Source organism: Gavia stellata, chromosome 3 (genome assembly GCF_030936135.1).
Source record: "Gavia stellata isolate bGavSte3 chromosome 3, bGavSte3.hap2, whole genome shotgun sequence".
Taxonomy (NCBI): domain Eukaryota; kingdom Metazoa; phylum Chordata; class Aves; order Gaviiformes; family Gaviidae; genus Gavia; species Gavia stellata.
This window is the reverse complement of record NC_082596.1, coordinates 316,679-336,947: the sequence shown is the minus strand read 5'-3', so window position 1 is coordinate 336,947 and position 20,269 is coordinate 316,679. Positions and strand designations below refer to the sequence as shown.

The window sequence follows — 20,269 nt, the reverse complement described above, 5'->3', positions numbered from 1 at the left end:
TGCAGCCCGGGGTGCTCGGCCCACCCTCCGCGCCCCTGCGGCGCTGCCCAGGAGGGGGTCCCTGCCCTCCCCGGGGCTGCCCGTGCCGGGGGTCTGGGCTGGCGGCCTCTTGCCAGGGCCGGGGGGCACGTGCCTGCAGCGCGGTGCCGCAGGGCAGAGCCCCCCCGTCCCACCCCGAGGCCCGTGGCACCGGGCCGGGGCGTCACGCGGGCGGCTGGCTTCGGTTGCGCCACCGGCCAGGCAGGCTGTCACTTGGCCGGGCCCCGGTGTTGGCACCGGCTGCGGGCGGCCTCGTGCCCGGGGACGTCGGTGCTTCGCTGCGGCACCGGCTCCGGCACGTCCCGCCCGCCGTGGCGTGGGATTGCGCAGGGCTGGCCGGGGGCTCTGCCTGCCAGCTGCCAGCCCTGCGGGCCGCTGCCTGTCCCCGCTGCGGGCCCGGCTGCATTTATTGCGGCGGCAGCGGCAGCGGCAGTGGCGGCGAGCGATCACCGCGCAGGGCCGCAGCCGGAGCCGCCATTCCCACAGCCGCCTGGTTTTGTAATCCCGGGCTCCACGCAGAACCGGCGTCCGCCGGCGGCTGGGCCTGGCACTCCGCAGCGGGGACAGCCCCGGTGCCTGCGGCGAACCCCTGCCGCCGCGGCGGCCCGCTCGCCGGCTGGCCACCGTAGGTAGGGCCGTGGCCCACGGAACGGCACCGCTGCCGGTCCGGCTCCTTGGCCAGCGGTCACCTCCGGCGAGGGGGCCCCGTGGCGCGGTGGGTGCTGGGTCTGGTGGGACCCCGGTGCGGCGGTGGGCCGCTGGCGGCCCGCCATGCCGGTCCCGGGGGAGGCGGCGGCTGGAAGTGGGGCAGGGAGCGAGGCTGGTGACAAGGGGCAGCCGGGCAGCGCCGGGGCTCCCGTCTCCGCTGCCGGTGGCCGCCGCGAGGCCCCGGCCCCGGCCCCGGCCGCCGCCGCCATGGCCGAGGCCTTCCCCGCAGGGCCCGGGCCGGGGCAGCCACGGGGGGGTTGCCATGGCAACGGCCCTGCCGCCGGGGCGGCCATCTTGTGCGGGCCCGGGGAGCCGGCGGGGCCGGGCCCCCCCACGGCGGGGGAGCGCTGGGGACGGGGACCCCCCCACGGGGTGCACCGGGTCGGGGACCCCCAGGACTGCCCGGGCGTGGGGGAGAGGGGCCGGGGGGGATGGCCACGGGGGGTGATGGCCGTGGGGGGGGGGTGATAGCCATCGGGGGGGTGATGGCTGTGGGGGGGTGATGGCCATGGGGGGGGTGATGGCCATCGGGGGGGGTGATGGCCGTGGGGGGGGGTGATGGCTGTGAGGGGGGTGATGGCTGTGGGGGGGTGATGGCCGTGGGGGGGGGTGATGGCCGTGGGGGGGTGATGGCCGTGGGGGGGGGTGATGGCCGTGGGGGGTGATGGCCGTGTGGGGGGGTGATGGCCGTGGGGGGGGGTGATGGCCGTGGGGGGGTGATGGCCGTGGGGGGGTGATGGCCGTGGGGGGGGGTGATGGCTGTGAGGGGGGTGATGGCCGTGGGGGGGTGATGGCCGTGGGGGGGGGTGATGGCCGTGGGGGGTGATGGCCGTGTGGGGGGGGTGATGGCCATCGGGGGGGTGATGGCCGTGGGGGGGTGATGTGGGGGGGTGATGGCCATGGGGGGGGGTGATGGCCGTGGGGGGTGATGGCCATCGGGGGGGTGATGGCTGTGGGGGGGTGATGGCCATGGGGGGGGTGATGGCCGTGGGGGGGGGTGATGGCCATGGGGGGGGGTGATGGCCATCGGGGGGGGGGGTGATGGCCGTGGGGGGGTGATGGCCGGGGGGGGGGTGATGGCCATCGGAGGGGTGATGGCCATGGGGGGGGTGATGGCCATCGGGGGGGTGATGGCCGTGGGGGGGTGATGGCCGCGGGGGGTGATGGCCGCCAGGTCTGACGGCCCCTCTTCCTCCTCCCCACAGCAGAGAGGCGGCAGCCAGCCGGGGGGGGCAAGATGTCCCACGAGAAGAGCTTCCTGGTGACGGGCGACGGCTTCCCGGGGCAGCAGCCGACGGCCCCCCCGGCCTACGCGCAGCCCCCCTACCCCGCCGCCCCCTACCCCCAGCCCCAGTTCGCCCCGGCGCCCTACAACCAGCCGGGCTTCCCACAGGGGCCGGGGCCGTACCCCCCCCCGGGGCCGTACCCCCCCGCCGGGCCGTACCCCCCCCCGGGGCCGTACCCCCCCGGGCCCTACCCGCCGGCGGGGCCGTACCCCCAGGGCCCCTACGCCCAGCCGCCCTACGCCCAGCCGCAGCCCATGGTCCCCGGGGACCAAGACTGTAAGTAACGGGGCTCGGGGAGGGGGGGGGGGGCCCTGGCAGGCGCGGCCGGCGGCCTGGGGGGGTCCAGTGTTTCGGCCCCGTTTCGGCTGGGCAGGGCCAGGTCCCGCCGCGTGGCCGGCACGGGTGGGCGAGGTGGGGTCCGGCTGGTAGGGCAGCTCAGGGTGCCCGAGCGGGGCTGTGGGGACCCCCGGGGGAAGGCGTCTTGTCCCGCGAGCCCCCAGAGACGAGCCCAGCCCCGGGGGGCACCCTGGGGTGCCTCTGCCCACCGGAGGAGGGTGCTGACTATGGCCCCGGGAGAGGGGACACTGCCTGGAGCTCTCGGCTCGGTGGGCACGCCGGCATGAAGCTCGGCTTTGGGGGGCACAGAGGTCCGCTCCCCCCAGCCCCTGGGGCCCCCCCGGCCCCCTCAGCCCCGTCTCTCCTTTTCTCTCGCTGCCGCCAGCCAGAGCCGGGCCCCACCGTGGGCCGTGGAGACCGGGCATCGTGGTTACCCGAGTCGGTGAGCAGCCACCCCGGCAGGCAGGGGCAGGCAGGCCCTAGGACAGGGACTCGGCGTGCCGCGGCGGTGCAGGCAGCCCCCTCAGCCCCCTTCACCCGCCCTCCCTTCCCCGCAGCCCCCCTGCACAGCACCTACCACGAGGACGGGCCACCCTCCTACTATGACAACCAGGACTTCCCCACCGCGCACTGGGACGACAAGAGCATCCGGCAGGCCTTCATCCGCAAGGTGGGACTCGGCCGGGGGCGCTCGCCGAGGCGGGGGGCAAGAGCTTCGGGTGCCCCGCCGTGACCCATCGCCGTCCCCCAGGTCTTCCTGGTGCTCACCCTGCAGCTGACCATCACCTTCGCCTTCGTGGCCATCTTCACCTTCGTGAAAGGCGTGAAGGGCTTCGTGCAGCGCAATGTCTGGACGTACTACGTCTCCTACGCCGTCTTCTTCATCTCCCTCATCGTCCTCAGCTGCTGCGGGGATTTCCGCCGCAAGCACCCCTGGAACCTGGTGGCCCTGGTAAGCACCGTGCCGGGGTGGCGGCACGCTCGGACGCGGCTTCGGCAGCCTCAGCCCCACAGCCCTGGGGATGCCCAAGGTCCCACAGGGAGCCCAGGGAATGGCTGCGGGGACGGGCAGGGACGGGGGCACGGCTGGGCGGGTTCAGGGGGTGCAGGGGGGACGACTGCCTGGCCTGGCAAGAGCGGAGCCTGCTCCAGACTCGGCAAAGCCGAGAGCGCTGTGCGAAGGGTGTTGGGCACCGCAGAGGTGCGGCGTCACCAGACCCGGCTGGACCCGTTGGTGGCCGGCAAAGGGGGGGGCGTGCGGCCGAGCCGGCATGACACGGTGCCCATCTGCTCCCCAGTCCATCCTGACCATCAGCCTGTCCTACATGGTGGGGATGATCGCCAGCTTCTACAACACCGATGCCGTCATCATGGCTGTGGGCATCACCGTCGTCGTCTGCTTCACCGTCGTCATCTTCTCCCTGCAGGTCAGCTCCGGGGGTGGGCGGGCGGCTGGACAACCCCCCCGGCTCCCTTCTGGGGGGCTCCGAACCGGGTGTACGACCCCCCTGGCTCCCTGCTGGGGGGCTCCGAACCGGGTGTACGACCCCCCCGGCTCCCGGCTTACTCTCCCCCGTCTCACAGACCAAGTACGACTTCACCTCCTGCCGGGGCGTGCTCATCATCTGCCTCGTCGTCCTCATCGTCTTCTCCATCCTCTGCATCTTCATCCGGAACCGCATCATGGACATCATCTACGCGTCCCTGGGGGCCCTGCTCTTCACCTGCGTGAGTGCCGGGGGGGGCCCCGTCCTCCCCTGCCCCTGGGGGGGGCCGAGCCGTCTGCCGGATCCCCGGGGACCCAGGCTGGGGCGGGGGGGGGTGTGCGCAGGACCCGGGCCCAGGGGGGGCAAGGGACCCGCTCGTGGGGCGGCTGCTTGGTTGTGTGGGGTGCTGCTGGCGTCCCCCCCAGCCCCTGCCCGGCTCCGTGCGCCCCCCGACGACGTCCCCTCTCCGGCAGTTCCTGGCGGTGGACACGCAGATGATCCTGGGGAACAAGCAGCTGGCGCTCAGCCCCGAGGAGTACGTCTTCGCCGCCCTCAACCTCTACACAGACATCATCAACATCTTCCTCTACATCCTGGCCATCATCGGCCGGGCCAAGGAGTAGCGGCCCCCCCGCCGCGGCCCCCCCACCGCCCCACGGCGCACGTCTCGGTTCGTGTCCCCCCCCACCGCCCCTCTAGCCGGTTTTGTTTGGTGTTCTCATTGCACCCCCTCGTCGGTTCACCCGTTAGAGTTTCTTTGACCCCGGCCACCTCCCCGGCCCCGGCCGGGAGCGGCTGCGGTGGCTCGCCGGGCCGGGGGGCGGCACGGGGGCCCCCGAGGTGGGGGGGCTCCCGAGGTGGGAGGGTCCCCGGGTGACAGCTCTGTCCCCTTGCCGGGAGGCAAGTGCGAGGCAGGCGGCGCTTGCCGGTGCCTGCCGGTGTGCCGCAGCCGCCCACTGCCCCTCCTGCCCCCCCAGCAGCCCCCTGCCCTGGCCCTCTGCTTCCCCCCCGCTGTGAATACGGCCTTCCCCCCCCTTGCGTTGAACGAGGACTGGAAGCACTTTCCCCCCCGCCCGCGGTGGAGCTCATCCCCTCCGTCCCGCTCCCCCCGCGCACGCGCTGCCCTCGCCCCTCGCCGCCCCCCCGGCCGCGCAGGCAGGGCCAGCGCCGGCGGCCCCCCCGGCTCCCCAGCCCCCCCTCGGGCTGAGGGCAGGGTCCCGCCACTCGGGCGGGCGGGGGGGGTCCTCGCGCTGGGCACCCGTCACGGCCAGAGCGTCCCTGCGGGGACCCGGCACCCTCTCAGGGCCCGAGCCGCCGTCCCTGCCCGTCCCTGCCCGTCCGCGCCCAGGCAGCGTGGGGGTCCCGGCCCTGGCCCCCTCCCCACGCGGCCGCGGCTCCGTTCTTCCCCCGTTCTGTGGCTCCAGCTCCTGCTGTTAATAAACCTCCGTCTAGTTCACCTCCACCGGCTCCGGCTCCCCTTTCCCCACCGACGCTGGCAGGGCCCGGGCGGAGAAGCACCCGCCAAGGGTGCTGCAGCCTTTTAGGGCTGGGGACCCGCGTCACCCATCTCCCCACATCCCTGGGCCGGTTCAGCCGCGGCAGCGTGTGGCACTCGTGGTTGGCCACCGGCAGGGATATATTCAGCAACGGGGAGCTCGGCTGCGTCCGCTGCGCCGCCTGCCCCCCTCACCGTCATGGCCCCTGGCTCTGCCGCCCCAGCAGAGCTGGGCTGCTGCCTGTGCCCCGGCTGCGCTGCGCTCCGAGGCCTCTGCCGGCAGCCAGCCCTGGCCCCGGGAGCAGCCGTGGGGGTCCCGGGGGGGCTGTTGGCAGTCCTGGACCCCGGCAGCACTCGTCCTGCCTCTCCCTCTCAGTTCGCGCCACAGCTGCAGCCGTGTGCCGGCTCCCGTTGTGGCAGCGCAGCGTCCCGGTGGAGCCCTGCAGCTGGGAGGGAAGAGGCAGGGAACTGGCGGCGCTGTGGCAAGGGGCTCTGCACCAGAGGGCGAGGGTTGTGTCCGGCCATGGATGGGTCTGCACCGGGCCGGCACACCGATGCCCACCTGGTGGGCACGGGGCTGCTGGGTGAGCTCTGGCTCCCGGGGGGGCTCCTTGCCCACCCTGGGCAGGGAGCCAGCAGCTCCCTGGCAGTGCCATGGCTCGGGGCTCAGCATGGCACAGGCGGTGCCGGCGCAGGAGGGCTGGTCGGGCCTGGGGACGCTCGCGGTGCCATGGGCTAGCCGGGCGGCTGGCGTGTCCCGCAGGGAGCACCAGCACTTCTCTGTGCGCTGCCAGGCGCAGCGGGGGCTAGCTCCAGGCTGGCGCCAAGGCACCGGGCCAGGGCGGGGGGGGCTGGCCTGCTGGTCCCTGGCTGTGCCCACGCTTGCCGCATGGCTTGCAGGAGGGGTAGGAGACGGCGCCCTGGTACACGTCCCATGGGCAGGCGCTGGTCAGTGTCTCCACCTGGGTGCAGCAGCCATGGGTGGCGTGCCCGGCCGGGCTGCGGCAGAGGTGCCCGCAGGCCTCGCGGCACGGCTGCGCCCTGTTCCCCTGGTCCTGGCACCCCTTGCGCCGGCTCGCCCAGGGTTGGCCGTTGCACAGTGTCATCTTGATGCAGCGGTCCATCCTGGCAGCCAGCACCCAGCCCTGCTACTGGAAGCACTCCTTGTCCCACTGGAAGTGGCGGTCGTGCCGGCACAGCCTCTCCATAGAGGAGGAGGCGGCGGCGGTGGCATGGCACCGCTCCTTGGGGCCCTCAGCCGGCCCCGGCTCAGCCCCCGGCAGCTGCTGGCTCAGGAGCTCCTCCAGCAGCCGGGAGGCCAGGCCGCTGGCAATGAAGGAGTGGCGGTTGATGGCTGCTCCGGCGCTGAGCTGGTAGGATGCCAGCACGGTGCTGAGTGTCTCTTCTGCTGGCCCCTCGGCACCAGGGCAGCACGGTGCTGGTGGACTGGTGGTGCTGGCAGATGAGATGACCACGGGGAAGACGGAGCTGGTCAGGCTCTCTGGGGAGAGTGCCGGCACGCCGGGCCTTGCCGGGCCACCTGGGGTGGCAGGGGTGTGGCAAGGAGCTGCCGGCACAGCCCTCCTGGGGGTCCCAGCAGCAGGAGGGGCTGCGTCAGGTCCCTCACAACAGCCCCTCGTGCGCCAGCGTGCCGCTGGCCCGGCACCCACCGCACCACGGTCCCGGCTGCCCAGCAGGCTGGTGCTGGGGGGTTCCTGCAACCGCGGAAGGGGGACGGAGACAGGTCCCCCACCACGTGTCCCCCATGGCGGTGGCACGCAGTGATTGCTCACGCCTGGTGGCACTACCACGAAAGCCCAGGAGCACGGTGAGAACACCCATCGTCTCCGAGCGCGGCTGGGACATGGTGCCCGGAGCTGCTGGGGTCAGCCAAAATCCGGCAGGAAAAAGGGTGCAGCCCCCCCGCCCTGCTCACCCACTGCCACCGGTACCGTCCTCGCGGCGGTCAGACGGGTGCCTGCTGGGACAGAGCACCGTGGTGCCGGGGGGGGCCAAGTCCTGCAGCCACATAGTGGGGCCGGGGGCGGGGAGCGTCCCTCTGTGACATCCCCTCGGAACCAGCCCTCCCCGGCACCCGCGTTGGAGACGCCCTGGCTGCTCCCGGCATCCCGCAGCAAGCCAGGGACCTTCCCATGCCCCTGGCCCTGGCGCTGCCGCCTGGCGCAGGGCGTGTGTCGGCGTGAGCAGCACAGCCCGGTGCCGGGACCGGGGGCCGCCATGGAGCCGGTGCCCGGCGGCCGCCCCGCACGCACGGGGCTCACGGTCTTCGCCTGCTACGACCAGCTGCGGCGTGAGATCCAGGCGCTGCTGGCGGAGAACGAGGCGCTGACACGGGCGGTGGGGCGGCTCAAGGAGCAGCAGCACCTGCGGCACCTCCTGCGCGGCCAGCCCGGCACGGTGCATGGCACAGCACCCGGCTCGGCGCCCCCCCTTGCCCCTGCACCCCGCTCTGGCGGAGGACGCTTTGCCTTCCCCAGCCCAGGTGGGGGGCATGGGTGGCCCCGCGGTGGTCCTGGGCCGGTGGGTGCCGCGGCTGCAAACACCCCCCCGCTCCTTCCGCAGCCAACGCCCTGGACTGGGAGCTGGCGCCCCTGGAGCAGAGCCCCATCTTCCAGACCCCACCCTGGGAACCCCTCCGGAACCAGCAGCCCCAGGACGGCACACTGCCCACGCCGCTGCCCACGCCGAGCAGCACCGACGTCAGCACCGGAGTGCTTTCACCCATCACCGAGAGCAGAAGTATTAGGGGGAGATCTGGGTGGGGTCTGACACCAAAGCTCATGGGAGAAGGGGTGGTGGGCCAAGTCTCATCCCCATCCCATCCTGTCCCACCCCCATCCCATCCCATCCCATCCCATCCCATCCCATCCCATCCCATCCCATCCCATCCCCATCCCATCCCCATCCCCATCCCATCCTGTCCCACCCCCATCCCATCCCATCCCATCCCATCCCATCCCCATTCCCATCCCCATTCCCATCCCCTCTCCTCCCCATCCCCATCCCATCCCATCCCATCCCATCCCATCCCATCCCATCCCATCCCATCCCATCCCATCCCATCCCCATCCCCATCCCCATCCCATCCCATCCCATCCCATCCCATCCCATCCCCATCCCCATCCCCATCCCATCCCATCCCATTCCCATCCCATCCCCATCCCATCCCCATCCCATCCCATCCCATCCCATCCCATCCCCATCCCCATCCCCATCCCCATCCCATCCCATCCCATCCCATCCCCATCCCCATCCCCATCCCCCTCCCACCCCATCCCACCCCATCCCATTCCCATCCCATCCCCATCCCATCCCATCCCATCCCATCCCTGACCCCCCGCCGTGGCCTCGTGCCTCCCATGAGGGTTTGTGGGGCCGGGGCCGGCGCGGCCGCACGCTGCGGGGCTGCAGTGCGCAGGGTGGGGGCATGGTGGAGGCCCCCCCGGCACTGCGGGGGCCGAGACCGCCGCTCTTGCCCTGGCAGCCCTCCCGGTGACCATGCACGGCAGCCCCGGCCCCGACAGCCACCGCCTCTCCTGCCCCCTCGACCGCTTTGCCTCCACCGGCCGCCCCCCCAGCCACCAGCCGCCCCCCGAGCCGCCGCAGGACCCCCCGGTGCCGGAGCCGAGCGGCCCCAGCCTGCGGCCGTCGGACCCACAGGGGCCGGGGTCCGGGGTCCCCCCGTCCCCCCTCCCGCCGCCCCCGGCCCCGGCGGAGCAGCAGCCGCTGGACCTGCGGCTGCTGGACGCTCGGCGCAAGGATCCCTGGCGGAAGGTGGCCCGTGACGCCGACCGGCTCGCCTCCAGCCGGGAGCCGCCGCAGAGCTCCAGCCCGCGAGGTGAGAGCTGGGGCATGGCACTGGCGGGGTGCGCGGTGCCCCCGGGGCGCTGGACCCCCACATCCTCCCGCTCCCACCAGCTCCTCGGCTGGCAGGGGACAGCGAGGTCCTGGGCGAGCAGCTCTGGCCACCCTGTGCCAGGGGACACGCAGGAAAGCCGCTGGGGATGCCGTGGCACCGTTCGCCTCTGCGCGGGCAGAACTGGCACGCTGGCTTTTCTGTCCCGCAAAACTGGCACGTGGCATCTCAGCACGGGCAAAGCTGGCACGCGGGTTTTCCGCCCTGCAAAGCCGGCACGGTGGCATCTCGGTGTGGGCAAAACCGGCACGCTGGCGTTTGGAAACCCCCTGCGGGTCCATGGCACAGGGACTCCTGGCACCGGGCAGCAGCAGCGAGGCACAGCCTGGTCCCCGGGGTGGTGGGGGGCACGGGGACGTCGGAGGGGCAGCAGCGCAGGTTCCACCCTGGGGCAGGGATAAGATCCCGACGCCGGCGGTTCCTGCAGACAGCCGGCAGCCGGCACGGGAGCAGCTGGTGGGAGAGATTGCCTTCCAGCTGGACCGCCGCATCCTCGCCAGTGTCTTCCCTGACCGCGCCCGCCTCTACGGCTTCACCGTCGCCAACATCCCCGAGAAGATCATGGCGGTAGGCTGGCGCGGCCGAGACGGGGAGCCGGGCTCCGGCCGCGGCCATGTGCACCCCAGTCCCCCTTCTGCTCGGGCACCCATGGGTGCCGGGGGGCCGACCTCACCCCATCTCTCCCTGCAGACTGCCCTCGGCACTGTGCCGGGGGGCTTCGACGAGCAGCGCTGCACCACTGCGGCCCGGCGCTACGTCGGCCTGATGCGGCATTTGCGGGCGCTGGGCTACAGCCCCGCGGTGCACCCGGCCTTCGCCGAGTCCCTTGTCAACACCTACGGCATCCTGCCGGAGCCGACCGGCCCCGACACCCATGCCCACCACAGCCCGGCCTTCCTGCGCCGCGTGGTGACCGAGACGGTGCCACCGGCAGCACAGCCAGATGCGATGGTGCTGCTCAAGTGCCTGCAGGCGCTGGCGCAGGAGGACGGGCAGCCCCTCTTCCTCTGGTGAGCGGCCGGGTGGGCTCCCACACTGGCACCGGCACCGGCCCCCGTGCTGGCCGTGCTGCCGCCAGCCAGAGCCCCCCACCGTGCAATAAACCTGCTCCAGTGCCCTCACCCTCGTTCTGCCACGGTGGCTCCAGCGGGCACCGCGGGAGTGCCACCGTCACCGCCGCAGCTCCTGCTCGGGGACACCCCCGTGACGGGCAGCAGTGCTGGGGCGCAGGCAGCAGTGCAGCAGGGTGAGTACGGCTGCAGGCAGCGGTGCAGGCAGCTGTGCCGGGGTGGAGGAGGTCACGCCGCGGTCAAGGCCGCGGTCTTTCCTTTCGGTTGCGGGCAGGGGAAGTCAGTTGGACGCGGAAGCGAAAGCCGGGAATTGGCACCCGGGATGCCCGTCGTGCTGCGGTGGGGGGAGCCCCGAGCGTGGGGCAAGTCTCGTCCTGTCCTGCCCCTGCCTGGGATGCGCCGCCGGTGTCCCCCCCACCCCGCGGCACAGCCGGGTCAGGGCCTTGGCGGGAGTCTCACCGTGGCCAGCCGGGACCCTCGCACCAGGGTGTGCCGGGGTGCCAGTGGAGGGGCTGGGGGATTCGGGGACCAGGAAGCCCCCGGCGGCGTAGCACAGGGGCCCGGGTCTGGGTGCCGGGGTGCCGGGGTGCCGGGGGGAACACCCCTCCCTGCCTGCGGCCGTGGGGCCACTCGCTGCCGGTGGCGGGAAGGGGAAGCGGCAGCAGGAAACGGAGCAGCTCGGGGCCAACCCGCTGCAGAGGGAAACCACCCGCGGTGCCGTGCTGGGCTGTGCCGTGCTGGTAGAGCCGGTGCCCCTCGGGTGGGGGCACGGGACAGCACCCGGGTAGGTGTTGGGGGGTATTGACACCCATGCGGGGTCTGTGCAATGCGAGGGGATGGGGGGGGCAGTTGCACAGGCCAGCTGGGTCACAGCCGTCATGCCGGAGGTGCCGCGGCCGCTCCTGCCCCACCACGTACGGCCCCGCGCAGCCGGCACCGCCGCCGCGCTGGAGCTGGGGCTGAGGCCGTTGCCTTCCCTGGGCGGGGGAATTGCAAAGGCGCCGGGGATGGTGCCGGGGGTGGGAGAATGGGGGGACCACCCTGCCACTCCCCCCCCAACACCGGCACAGCCGGAAGGTGACGGCGGTGGCTGGGAGGGCGGCGTGGGCGAAGGCTCCCGGAGCAGAGGGGTGGGTGCTGCTGCGTGGGGGGGCTGTGGGGTCTGGGGGCCCCCGGACACCCTCATTCCCGCTGGGGTCTGCCCGCCCCATGCCGTGGCCGGGCAGCGCCGTGGCAGGTTCAGGCAGGGTGACAGCCCCGAGGCGCCGGCGCAGGTGGCTGTGACCCCTCCGGAGTGCTTCCTCACTCGGCCTTCCCCTCCTCATCCTCACCGGCCGTGACCACCTTCTGCCCGGTTCGGCAGGCCCCTGGCATGCCCGCGGGCCGCGCCGGCTCGACGTGGCAGACAAGGGGTTACAGCCCTGGGAAAACCAGTCGTGGGTGTTCACCGGCCGGGCAAGGTGCAGCGCCAGCAGCTCGGCGGCCGCCGGCTCTCCTGCCCGCCGCCGCTGCCCGACCCCTGCCTGCACGGTCCCCAGCACGCGGCTGGTGGCACGGCCTGGCACAGAGGTGGGAGCCAGGGGCTGCTGCGGTTAGTGGCAGCGGGCGGCGTTTGCCACGCACCCACGGCAGGAATGCGGCCGGCCAGCTGGCCCAGGGCGGATGGCAGCCGGGCACAGCCGGGGCTACGGCTAATTAGAGCCCGGTCCGGCCCGGCCGTGAGCGGATGTTTGTGACCTGTTGAGCTCCCGGCACCGGCAGCAGCGTGCCGAGCCTGCGGCGTGCCGAGCAAGCGGTGGCCCCGAGCGGACGGTGGCTGTGAGCTGACAGCGGCGGCAGCGGTGCTGCCCCTCCGGAGAGGCGGAGGTGTTGGTGCCGTCGGCGATGGCCCCCAGCGCCGTGGGGCGTGGAGGTGAGCCGGGGGTGCCTCTGGACGCGGGACGTGGCGTGGCCCCAGGGAGCGGCACAGGCTGTGGTGGCGGGACGGCACAGGCAGGGAACCGGCACGGGCAGGGAGCCAGCACCGGCAGGGAGCCAGCACAGGCGCTCGGGGAGTGCCTGGCCCTCGGGGAAGGGAGCAGCGCCGACAGCACGGGGGCACGGTGCCGCTCGCCCCCCGGCCACCAAAGGCCACCACGGAAGGCAGGGCTGGCACGGAGCTGCCCGGCAGCGCGGCACAGGCAGCGCCCAGCAGTAGGGAGGGCTTGGCCACAGCACCCACTGGAGCCGGCTGCTGGGCAAAGATGGCCCTCGGGGCCCCGTGTGCCGAGGCAGAGCCGCCAGCGCCATGGGGCAATGCCTGCTGCTGCTGCCGGCACCGTGGGGCAATGCTGCTGCCTGCTGCCAGCACCGCGGGCACGATGCCCACATCACTCTGCGAGAACAATGCCCGCTGCCCGCGCCACGGGGTCGATACAGACGGCAGCCGCCTGCACTGACCCCCTCCGGGTGAAGGCCGGGGGGGTGCGGGGATGCCAGCACAGCCCCGGTGCCGCCGCGCAGGCGGTGCCACTCCCAGCCGTGCCCCACACACTCACGCTCTCATGATGGCAAATTACCTTCCCGTGGGAGTCAGGGATGCACGAGCGGCCGGGAAGTGCCAGGACCTGGGCTGAGTCACGCCCTGCCGCGCGTGCCGCCGGGCCGCCCACGGCGCCGTGGGGCAGAGGAACGTGCCGGGCTGCCGCCACGGAGTAGAACCAGACGCTGAGCTGGGGCCGGCACGGTGGGCGCCCTGCCCCACAGATGTGCGCTGGAGCGGGGGGACCCCCAGGGGTCCTGCCCGGGGGACCCCATGGCGGGAGAGGGCACGGAGCCGAGGCCCCACTGCTGAGCCAGGGACGCCGCCGGCCAGCACGGCCCCAAGCAGGTCCCTGTGCCACGGCCGGCGCTCGGGGTGGGACAGAGCCGGAGCAGCCACAGCCGAGAGCTCCGGTCCAGTGGGCGAGTGTGGGGCAGCCCCACGGCCGGGGGGGGGAGCTCGGTCCCCCAGGCTGAGGGCACCCCGAGACCCTGCCACGGCCAGTGGCCCCAGTGCCCCCAACATACCCAGTATCCCCAGTGACCCCAACATCCCCAGCATTCCCAGTGACCCCAGTGCCGCCAACATCCCCAGTGACCCCCAACATTCCCAGTATCCCCAGTGACCCCAGTGACCCCAACATCCCCAGTGTCCCCAACATTCCTAGTATCCCCAGTGTTCCCAGTATTCCCAGTGACCCCAGCATTCCCAGCATCCCCAGTGACCTCAGTGACCGCAACATCCCCAGTGACCCCAACGTTCCCAGTACCCCCAGTGACCCCAGTGACCCCAACATTCCCAGCGTCCCCACTGTCCCCAGCGATCCCATCATCCCCAGTATCCCCCGTGACCCCAGTGACCCCAGCGTCCCCAGTGCCCCCAGTGTCCCCAGTGACACTAGCATCCCCCGTGACCCCAGTGACCCCAGCATCCCCAGCATCCCCAGTTCCCCCAGTGCCCCCAGTGCCCAGTGCCGTCCCACGCTGGGAGCGGCTGCGGGAGGGCAGGAGGGCTGGGCTGCCTGACGGCGTGGGGCTGCCGAGTCAGGCCGGCGTCACCGGGCCCCGGGTGCAGGGGCAGGAGGAAGCAGGCGGGCGGCATCGGGCCGAGGAGCCGGTTCCTGGCCCGTGGTGCGGCTGCGGGGCACGAAGGCGCCGGGGAACCCGTCAGGCCAGGCCGGCCAGTCCAGCCTTGCCGGGGCTCATCTCACCGCAGCTCAGTCGTGTGCCGCGCCGGCAGCCGGCAGGGCTCCTGGGGACGGCGGTGTGGGGGACGGCAGCCCCTGGCCCCCCCAAGCCCGGCGGGCAGGTGAGCGGGCGGCTGCGGGGTGGCACACGGCCGAGCAGCCGGCGAGGGCACGGGGCGGAGGGGACAGGAGCCGGTGCAGCGGGTGAGGGCACCTGGTGCTGGTGATGCCGGGCAGGGCTGGTGCCGGAGGAGCAGAGCGAAGGGGCCAGCAGCCGCTCCCACCGCCCCGGGGGTCCGACCTGCCGGCGGGGGGGTCCCAGGGGGAGCCAGGGGACGAGCCCACCCATGGGTCCCTCTGCAGGGTCTCCCCGTCCCCGAGGGAGGGTGGCTGCGGGGGTCCCGGGGATGCTCTAGGGTGGCCCCCCCAGCTGTGCCCGCCCGGGGGCGGCTTTGGGGGTCCCGGGGACCCCGCAGGGACACGGCTGCGGGGGCTGATGGCCCCGCTCCGGCTGCGCCACCCCTTCGCCCCGCAGGTGCTTTCTCTCTGCTCCCGGCAGAGCCCGGGGACGCGTGGGACGTCTCTGGGGACGCGTGGGACGGTCCTGGCCGCGGGAAGTTCCCACGGTGCCGGCTCGGCCGCAGCAGCCGGGACGGGGCGGGGGGGGTCCCGCTCCCAGCCGTGTTGGCCCCGCTGCCCCTGACCCGGGGTCTCTCTCCCGCAGGTCACGCCGGCGTTGCCGGAGCCCCCGGGCAGGAGCAGGGGGACGCCGCGCTCCCCCTCAGCCCCCTGCCCGGCCCCCCGACACCCCGGCCCCCCCCCGACATGCTGCTGCCGGAGTCCCCCTTCCCCAGCCGGGCGCTGGCGGCCCTGGACAGCCTGGCCTGGGGGCTGCTCGCCCCCAGCTTCTGGGCCGTCAACCGCCTCCTCGACCTGCGGCCAACGACGGCGGAGCGGAGCCGGCAGCAGCGGAGCCGGTGCGGGTGGTGCCGCGGCTGCGCCGGGCAGGCGCTGGCTGGGCTGGCGTACACCGCGCTGCTGCTGCTCACGCTGCCCGTGGCCGTGCTGGGACTGCTGCTCTGGCTGCCGGTGCAGGCGGTGCGGCGGCCCTTCGCCTACCAGTACACGGCGGGCACGGCGCCGGCGGAGCCGTGGGACCTGCGGCAGCGCCGGACCTTCACCTTTGTCAGCGCCAACCTCTGCCTGCTGCCCAGCGGCCTGGCCAAGTTCAGCAACCTGGGGCAGACGCCGCAGCGCGCCGCCTACATCGCCCGCCACCTCGCTCCGGCACCACCAGACCCCCCCGGCGCCTGGGCCGGCCTGGTTGAGCCACGACATGGCGGAGCCAACAGCTACGGCGGGACCCTCTGCACCCCGCGGCAGCCCCCCGGCAGCGTGACGGTGGAGGTGCCGGGCGAGGCGACCGAGCCCGTGCCGGCGGTGTTGTCCGAGCATTTCCCGGCGGACGCCGACTTCATCTGCCTGCAGGAGGTCTTCGAGGCGGGCGCTGCCGCCTGCCTGCGCCGGCGGCTGGGTGGCACCTTCCCGCACGTCCTCTCCGAGGTGGGCGCCCGCGGGCTGCGGGGCGGCCGGCTGAAGCTGCTCGACAGCGGGCTCCTCCTGGCCAGCCGCTACCCGCTGCTGGCGGCGTGCTACCACGGCTTCCCCAACGGCGCCCGCGAGGACGCCCTGGCCGCCAAGGGGCTGCTCGCCGTCCAGGTGAGCGGGACCCCCGCCCCGCCGCGGGCAGGGCGCTGCCCGCTCCCGCCGCATTTCCCCGCTGAGGGTGCTGCGTCCCCGCAGGTGCTGCTGGGCTCGGCGCAGGGGCAGAGGGTCGTGGGCTACATCGGCTGCACCCACCTGCAGGCGCCCGCAGGTGAGGGGGGCGGCCGCGCTCCCACCCACCGCTGCCGAGGGGGGGTCCCGGCGGTGCCGGGGCGGGCGGTGACGCCGTCTGTCCCCCCACCATCGCAGCCGACGGCGCCATCCGGGACGCGCAGCTGACGCTGGGGCTGCGCTGGCTGCAGCTCTTCCGGGAGGCGCAGGAGCAGCGCGGGGACGTGGTGGCCTTCGACGTCCTCTGCGGGGACCTCAACTTCGACAACTGCTCCCGAGGTCGGGGCGGGGGCCACGGGGGGCTGCGGGGCCGGGGGGCGGCAGCGGTTTGGGGGGACGGGGGGTCTGGGGGGGGGTGACGGCGGCGACGTGTCCCCCTCCCCGCAGGTGACGAGCGCAACCAGAGGCACCGGATCTTCGAGGTGTACCGGGACCCCTGCCGCCGGGGGCCGGGGCAGGACGCGCCCTGGGCCATAGGTGGGAGCCAGCCTCCCCCACCCTGGCCCCCTCCCCAGCCCCTCCCCGGGGCACCCTCCTCCCCTCACGGCAGCGCCGAGGGAGGGGGACGTGGCGGGGGGACGCGACGTGGGTCCCGTTCACGGCCCCTCCCCGCCCGCAGGCACCCTGCTCAACTACCTGAAGATCTACGAGGAGCCCGTGTCCACCCCGGAGAAGCTGAAGAGGTGACGTGGGGACACGGCGGGGGGACGCGGCGGGGGGACGCGGCGGGGGACGGCGCTGGGGTCCCGCGGGAAAGGCCACCCGCAGCCCTGGGTGGGGGAAGGGGGGTGCTCCAGCCACGCCCCACTGCCCGGAGAGGGGGCGATGCCGGCGGCGGGGTCCCTCCATCCCCGGGCCACCATGTCCTTGTGCCACCGCCTCCCCGTGCCACCACGTCCCCGTGCCACCATGTCCCCATGTCACCATGTCCCCATATCACTGTATCCCCATGCCACCATGTCCCCATGCCACCACGTCCCTGTGCCACTGTGTCCCCATGTCACCGCATCCCCGTGCCATGTCCCCGTGCCACGGCGTCCCCATGTCACCACGTTCCCATACCACCACGTCCCCTTGCCACCATGTCCCCATGCCACTATGTCCCCATATCACTGTGTCCCCATGCCACCGTGTCCCCATGCCACTGCATCCCCGTGCCACCATGTCCCCATGCCACCACGTCCCTGTGCCACTGCATCCCCATGCCAATTTGTCCCCATGTCACTGCATCCCCATGCCACCGCGTCCCCATGCCACCACATCCCCATGCCACTGCGTCCCCATGCCACTGCATCCCCATGCCACCGCGTCCCCATGCCACCACATCCCCATGCCACTGCGTCCCCATGCCACTGCATCCACATGCCACCATGTCCCTGTGCCACCACATCCCCATGCCGTTTTGTCCCCATGTCACTGTGTCCCCATGCCACCAGGTCCCCTGTGCCACTGTGTCCCCATGCCACCATGTCCCCATGCCACCACGTCCCCATACCACCATCTCCTCATGCTACCACCTCCCCATGCCACTGCATCCCCATGCCACCGTGTCCCCATGTCACTGTGTCCCCATGTCACTGTGTCCCCATGCCAGTGTGTCCCCATGCCACCAGGTCCCCTGTGCCACCGTGTCCCCATGCGACCACGTCCCCGTGCCACCATGTCCTCATGCCACCATGCCCTCATGCCACCACCTCCCCATGCCATGTCCCTGTCCCACCATATCCCCATGCCACCGCATCCCGGTGCCACCGCGTCCCCGCTCCGCAGGACCCTCTCGCAGCTGGCGGGGCGGCAGCGGTACCTGGCGGGCCCGATCCTCTCCAGCGGGCAGCCCGACCCGGCGGCCCCCAGCCCCTGGCAGGGCCGGCGCGTGGATTACATCCTCTACCGCCAGCACCACGGCGCCCAGCCGCTGCGGACGGTGAGTGCCGGCGGAGCGGGGGGTGCCCGTGCCCCTCCGTGTCCCCCGCCCTGACGGCCCCTCTCCCCGGCAGGAGGTGGCGGGGGTCTCCGTCATCACCCAGCTGGCCACCCGCTCCGACCACCTGCCCGTGGCCCTGCGGCTCGACGTGGCCCCCGCGCCCCCCTGAGCCGCCGCTGCAGCGGGCACCCGCCCGGCGCATCCTCCCAGCACCGGAGCCGGCACCGGCGCAGCAGGGGGTCCGGGCCCACTGGCATGCAAGGTGGGGTGCTGGCACCCCATGGGGACGTGGGGGACGGGTCCCGGGGCCCACGTGTGTCGGCTGCACCGCCACGTGCCGGCGTCCCATGGGACTGGTGTGGGACGCGGTGGAGCCTCCGCGGTGCATGGCTGTGCCCACCGCCACAGCCCCTGGGTGCTGAGGCGGGGCAGTGGTCCGGCAGCGGTTGGGCAGTGGTTGGGCGGTGGTCCGGCAGCGGTCGGGCAGTGGTCCGGCAGTGGTCCGGCAGCGGTCCGGCAGTGGTCTGGCAGCGGTCCGGCAGCGGTCCGGCAGGGCTGGTGCCAGCTGCATTTTTAGCAACCGGAGCGAAATAAAGGCCTCGAGCGCAGCGGGTGGTGCTGCGCCGGCACCGGCCCCACGGCGCGTGGGGGCTGCCCCCCACCGTCACCAGGACAGGGACCGGGGGGGAGCGGTGGGGCCCTTCAGCAGTGGCGGGGGGTCCCCAGCCCGGAGCCCCCCTGCACCCCGGGCATTTGTAGGGGTGGGGGCGGTGGGGCCGACCCATGCTCATGGGGTGGGCGAGGACGGTGACACCCAGCACCCACCAACCGGTGACAGCCGGCACTGCCCCCCACCCCGCCGCTCTCTCCTGGGCCCACGCAGGGACGGGACCCCCACCCCACCCCACAGCCCCTGGGCCACGCCGGGCACCCCCAACCCCATCCCAGAGCCCCCCCAGCCATTTGGGGCCCTCGGTGCTGCACGGGGTGCTGGGTGCTGCATTGGGTGCTGCATGGGGCATCGCGTGCTGCATGGGGCACTGCATGCTGCACGGGGTGCTGCATGGGACATTGGGTGCTGCACAGGGTGCTGGGCGCTGCATGGGGCACGGAGTGCTGCATGGGGTGCTGGGTGCTGCACAGAGCATTGGGTGCTACATGAGGCACTGTGTGCTGCACAGGGTGCGGAGTGCTGCACAAAGCATTGGGTGCTGCATGGGGCACTGGGTGCTGCAAAGGGTGCTGCATGGGGCACTGGGTGCTGCACGGGCCACTGGGTGCTGCACAGGGTGTGGAGTGCTGCATGGAGCATTAGTTGTTGCGTGGGGCGCTGGGTGCTGCACAGGGTGCTGCACGGAGCATTGGGTACTGCATGGGGCACTGGGTGCTGCATGGGGTGCTGGGTGCTGCACAGGGTGCTGCGTGTTGCATGGAGCATTGGGTGCTGCACGGGGCATTGGGTGCTGCACTGAGCATTGGGTGCTGCATGGGGCACTGGGTGCTGCACAGGGTGCTGAGTGTTGCATGGAGCATTGGGTGCTGCATAGGGCACTGGGTGCTGCATGGGGTGTTGGGTGCTGCAGTGGGGGGGAGCGCACCAGGTCCCCCGGGCCCCGGGGTGGGCACGGCCTCCGCAGCCCCCCAGGAGCCAGGCCCAGCCCCACACCCAGGCCCAGCCCCACACATGCCCTGACCCCATCCCAGCCCCACGCCAGCCCCCAAAGCGAGAGGGGCCCCGGAGAGATGGGGGGGGCGGCACTGGGGGGGAACTGGGGGGACCCCGGGAGCTGTGTGGTGGGGACCCTGGGGACGACTCCACGGGGACCCTGGGGACAACCCTGGGGCCACCCCCCGAGGACCCCGGGCTCTGCTCCCTGGGGACCCCCGGGGCGGGGGGCTGCCTGGCGGGGACCCCCAGCACCCCCCGCCACGCACGCAGCCACGCCGGAGGGCCCGAAGGCTCATTTATTGGAAGGCACTGAGCTGGGGGGGGGACCCCCTGTGCCCGGCGCTCAGCCCCCCATCCGGGGGGCACAGGGTGGGGGGGACCCCTGCCCCATGCCCCCCAGATGGAGGGGCCGAGCCCCCTGCGGGGTCGGTGAAGCAGAAGCATGGGAGCCCATGGGCAGCGCCGTGGGGAGGAGAGGCTGCCCCACTGCGGGAGCCTGAGCCCTGCCCCACGGCGGGGTGACCCTCCGGTCCCCTCTGCCCTGGGGTTGGGGGGCAGGAGCCCGAGGCGCCGAGATGGGGGTGTGCATAGCTGGGGGGGGGGCTGCCCCATGGACTGGGCATATCTGGGGTTGGGGGGCTTCCCCTCGGACTGTGCATACTGGGAGTCGGGGGCTGCCCTATAGGCTGTGCGTACCTAGGAATGGGGGGCTGCCCCACAGCGTGTGCGTAGCCGGGACAGGGGGATGCTCCTCGGGGTGTGCATTGGGGCTGCC

The 20,269-nt window shown here is 73.2% G+C and overlaps 3 protein-coding genes across 3 annotated transcripts; all 3 read left to right on the top strand.

The window, feature by feature from the left end:
* Window positions 1-1,984: 1,984 nt before the first annotated feature.
* On the top strand, window positions 1,985-4,588 carry GRINA (glutamate ionotropic receptor NMDA type subunit associated protein 1). Its single transcript, XM_059815442.1, has 6 exons — window positions 1,985-2,309; window positions 2,927-3,039; window positions 3,121-3,321; window positions 3,668-3,796; window positions 3,954-4,097; window positions 4,330-4,588. The coding sequence occupies exons 1-6, from the start codon at window positions 1,985-1,987 to the stop codon at window positions 4,477-4,479; spliced, it is 1,062 nt and encodes a 353-aa protein (XP_059671425.1). The 3' UTR covers window positions 4,480-4,588.
* Window positions 4,589-7,589: 3,001 nt separating this feature from the next.
* On the top strand, window positions 7,590-10,302 carry SPATC1 (spermatogenesis and centriole associated 1). The gene is made up of 5 exons (XM_059836251.1): window positions 7,590-7,854; window positions 7,935-8,111; window positions 8,857-9,210; window positions 9,716-9,855; window positions 9,979-10,302. The coding sequence occupies exons 1-5, from the start codon at window positions 7,590-7,592 to the stop codon at window positions 10,300-10,302; spliced, it is 1,260 nt and encodes a 419-aa protein (XP_059692234.1).
* A 1,940-nt stretch (window positions 10,303-12,242) lies between these two features.
* On the top strand, window positions 12,243-17,994 carry LOC132322066 (sphingomyelin phosphodiesterase 5-like). Its single transcript, XM_059836250.1, has 9 exons — window positions 12,243-12,270; window positions 13,474-13,716; window positions 14,790-15,784; window positions 15,869-15,941; window positions 16,040-16,180; window positions 16,289-16,378; window positions 16,521-16,584; window positions 17,672-17,825; window positions 17,899-17,994. The coding sequence occupies exons 1-9, from the start codon at window positions 12,243-12,245 to the stop codon at window positions 17,992-17,994; spliced, it is 1,884 nt and encodes a 627-aa protein (XP_059692233.1).
* Window positions 17,995-20,269: the final 2,275 nt, after the last annotated feature.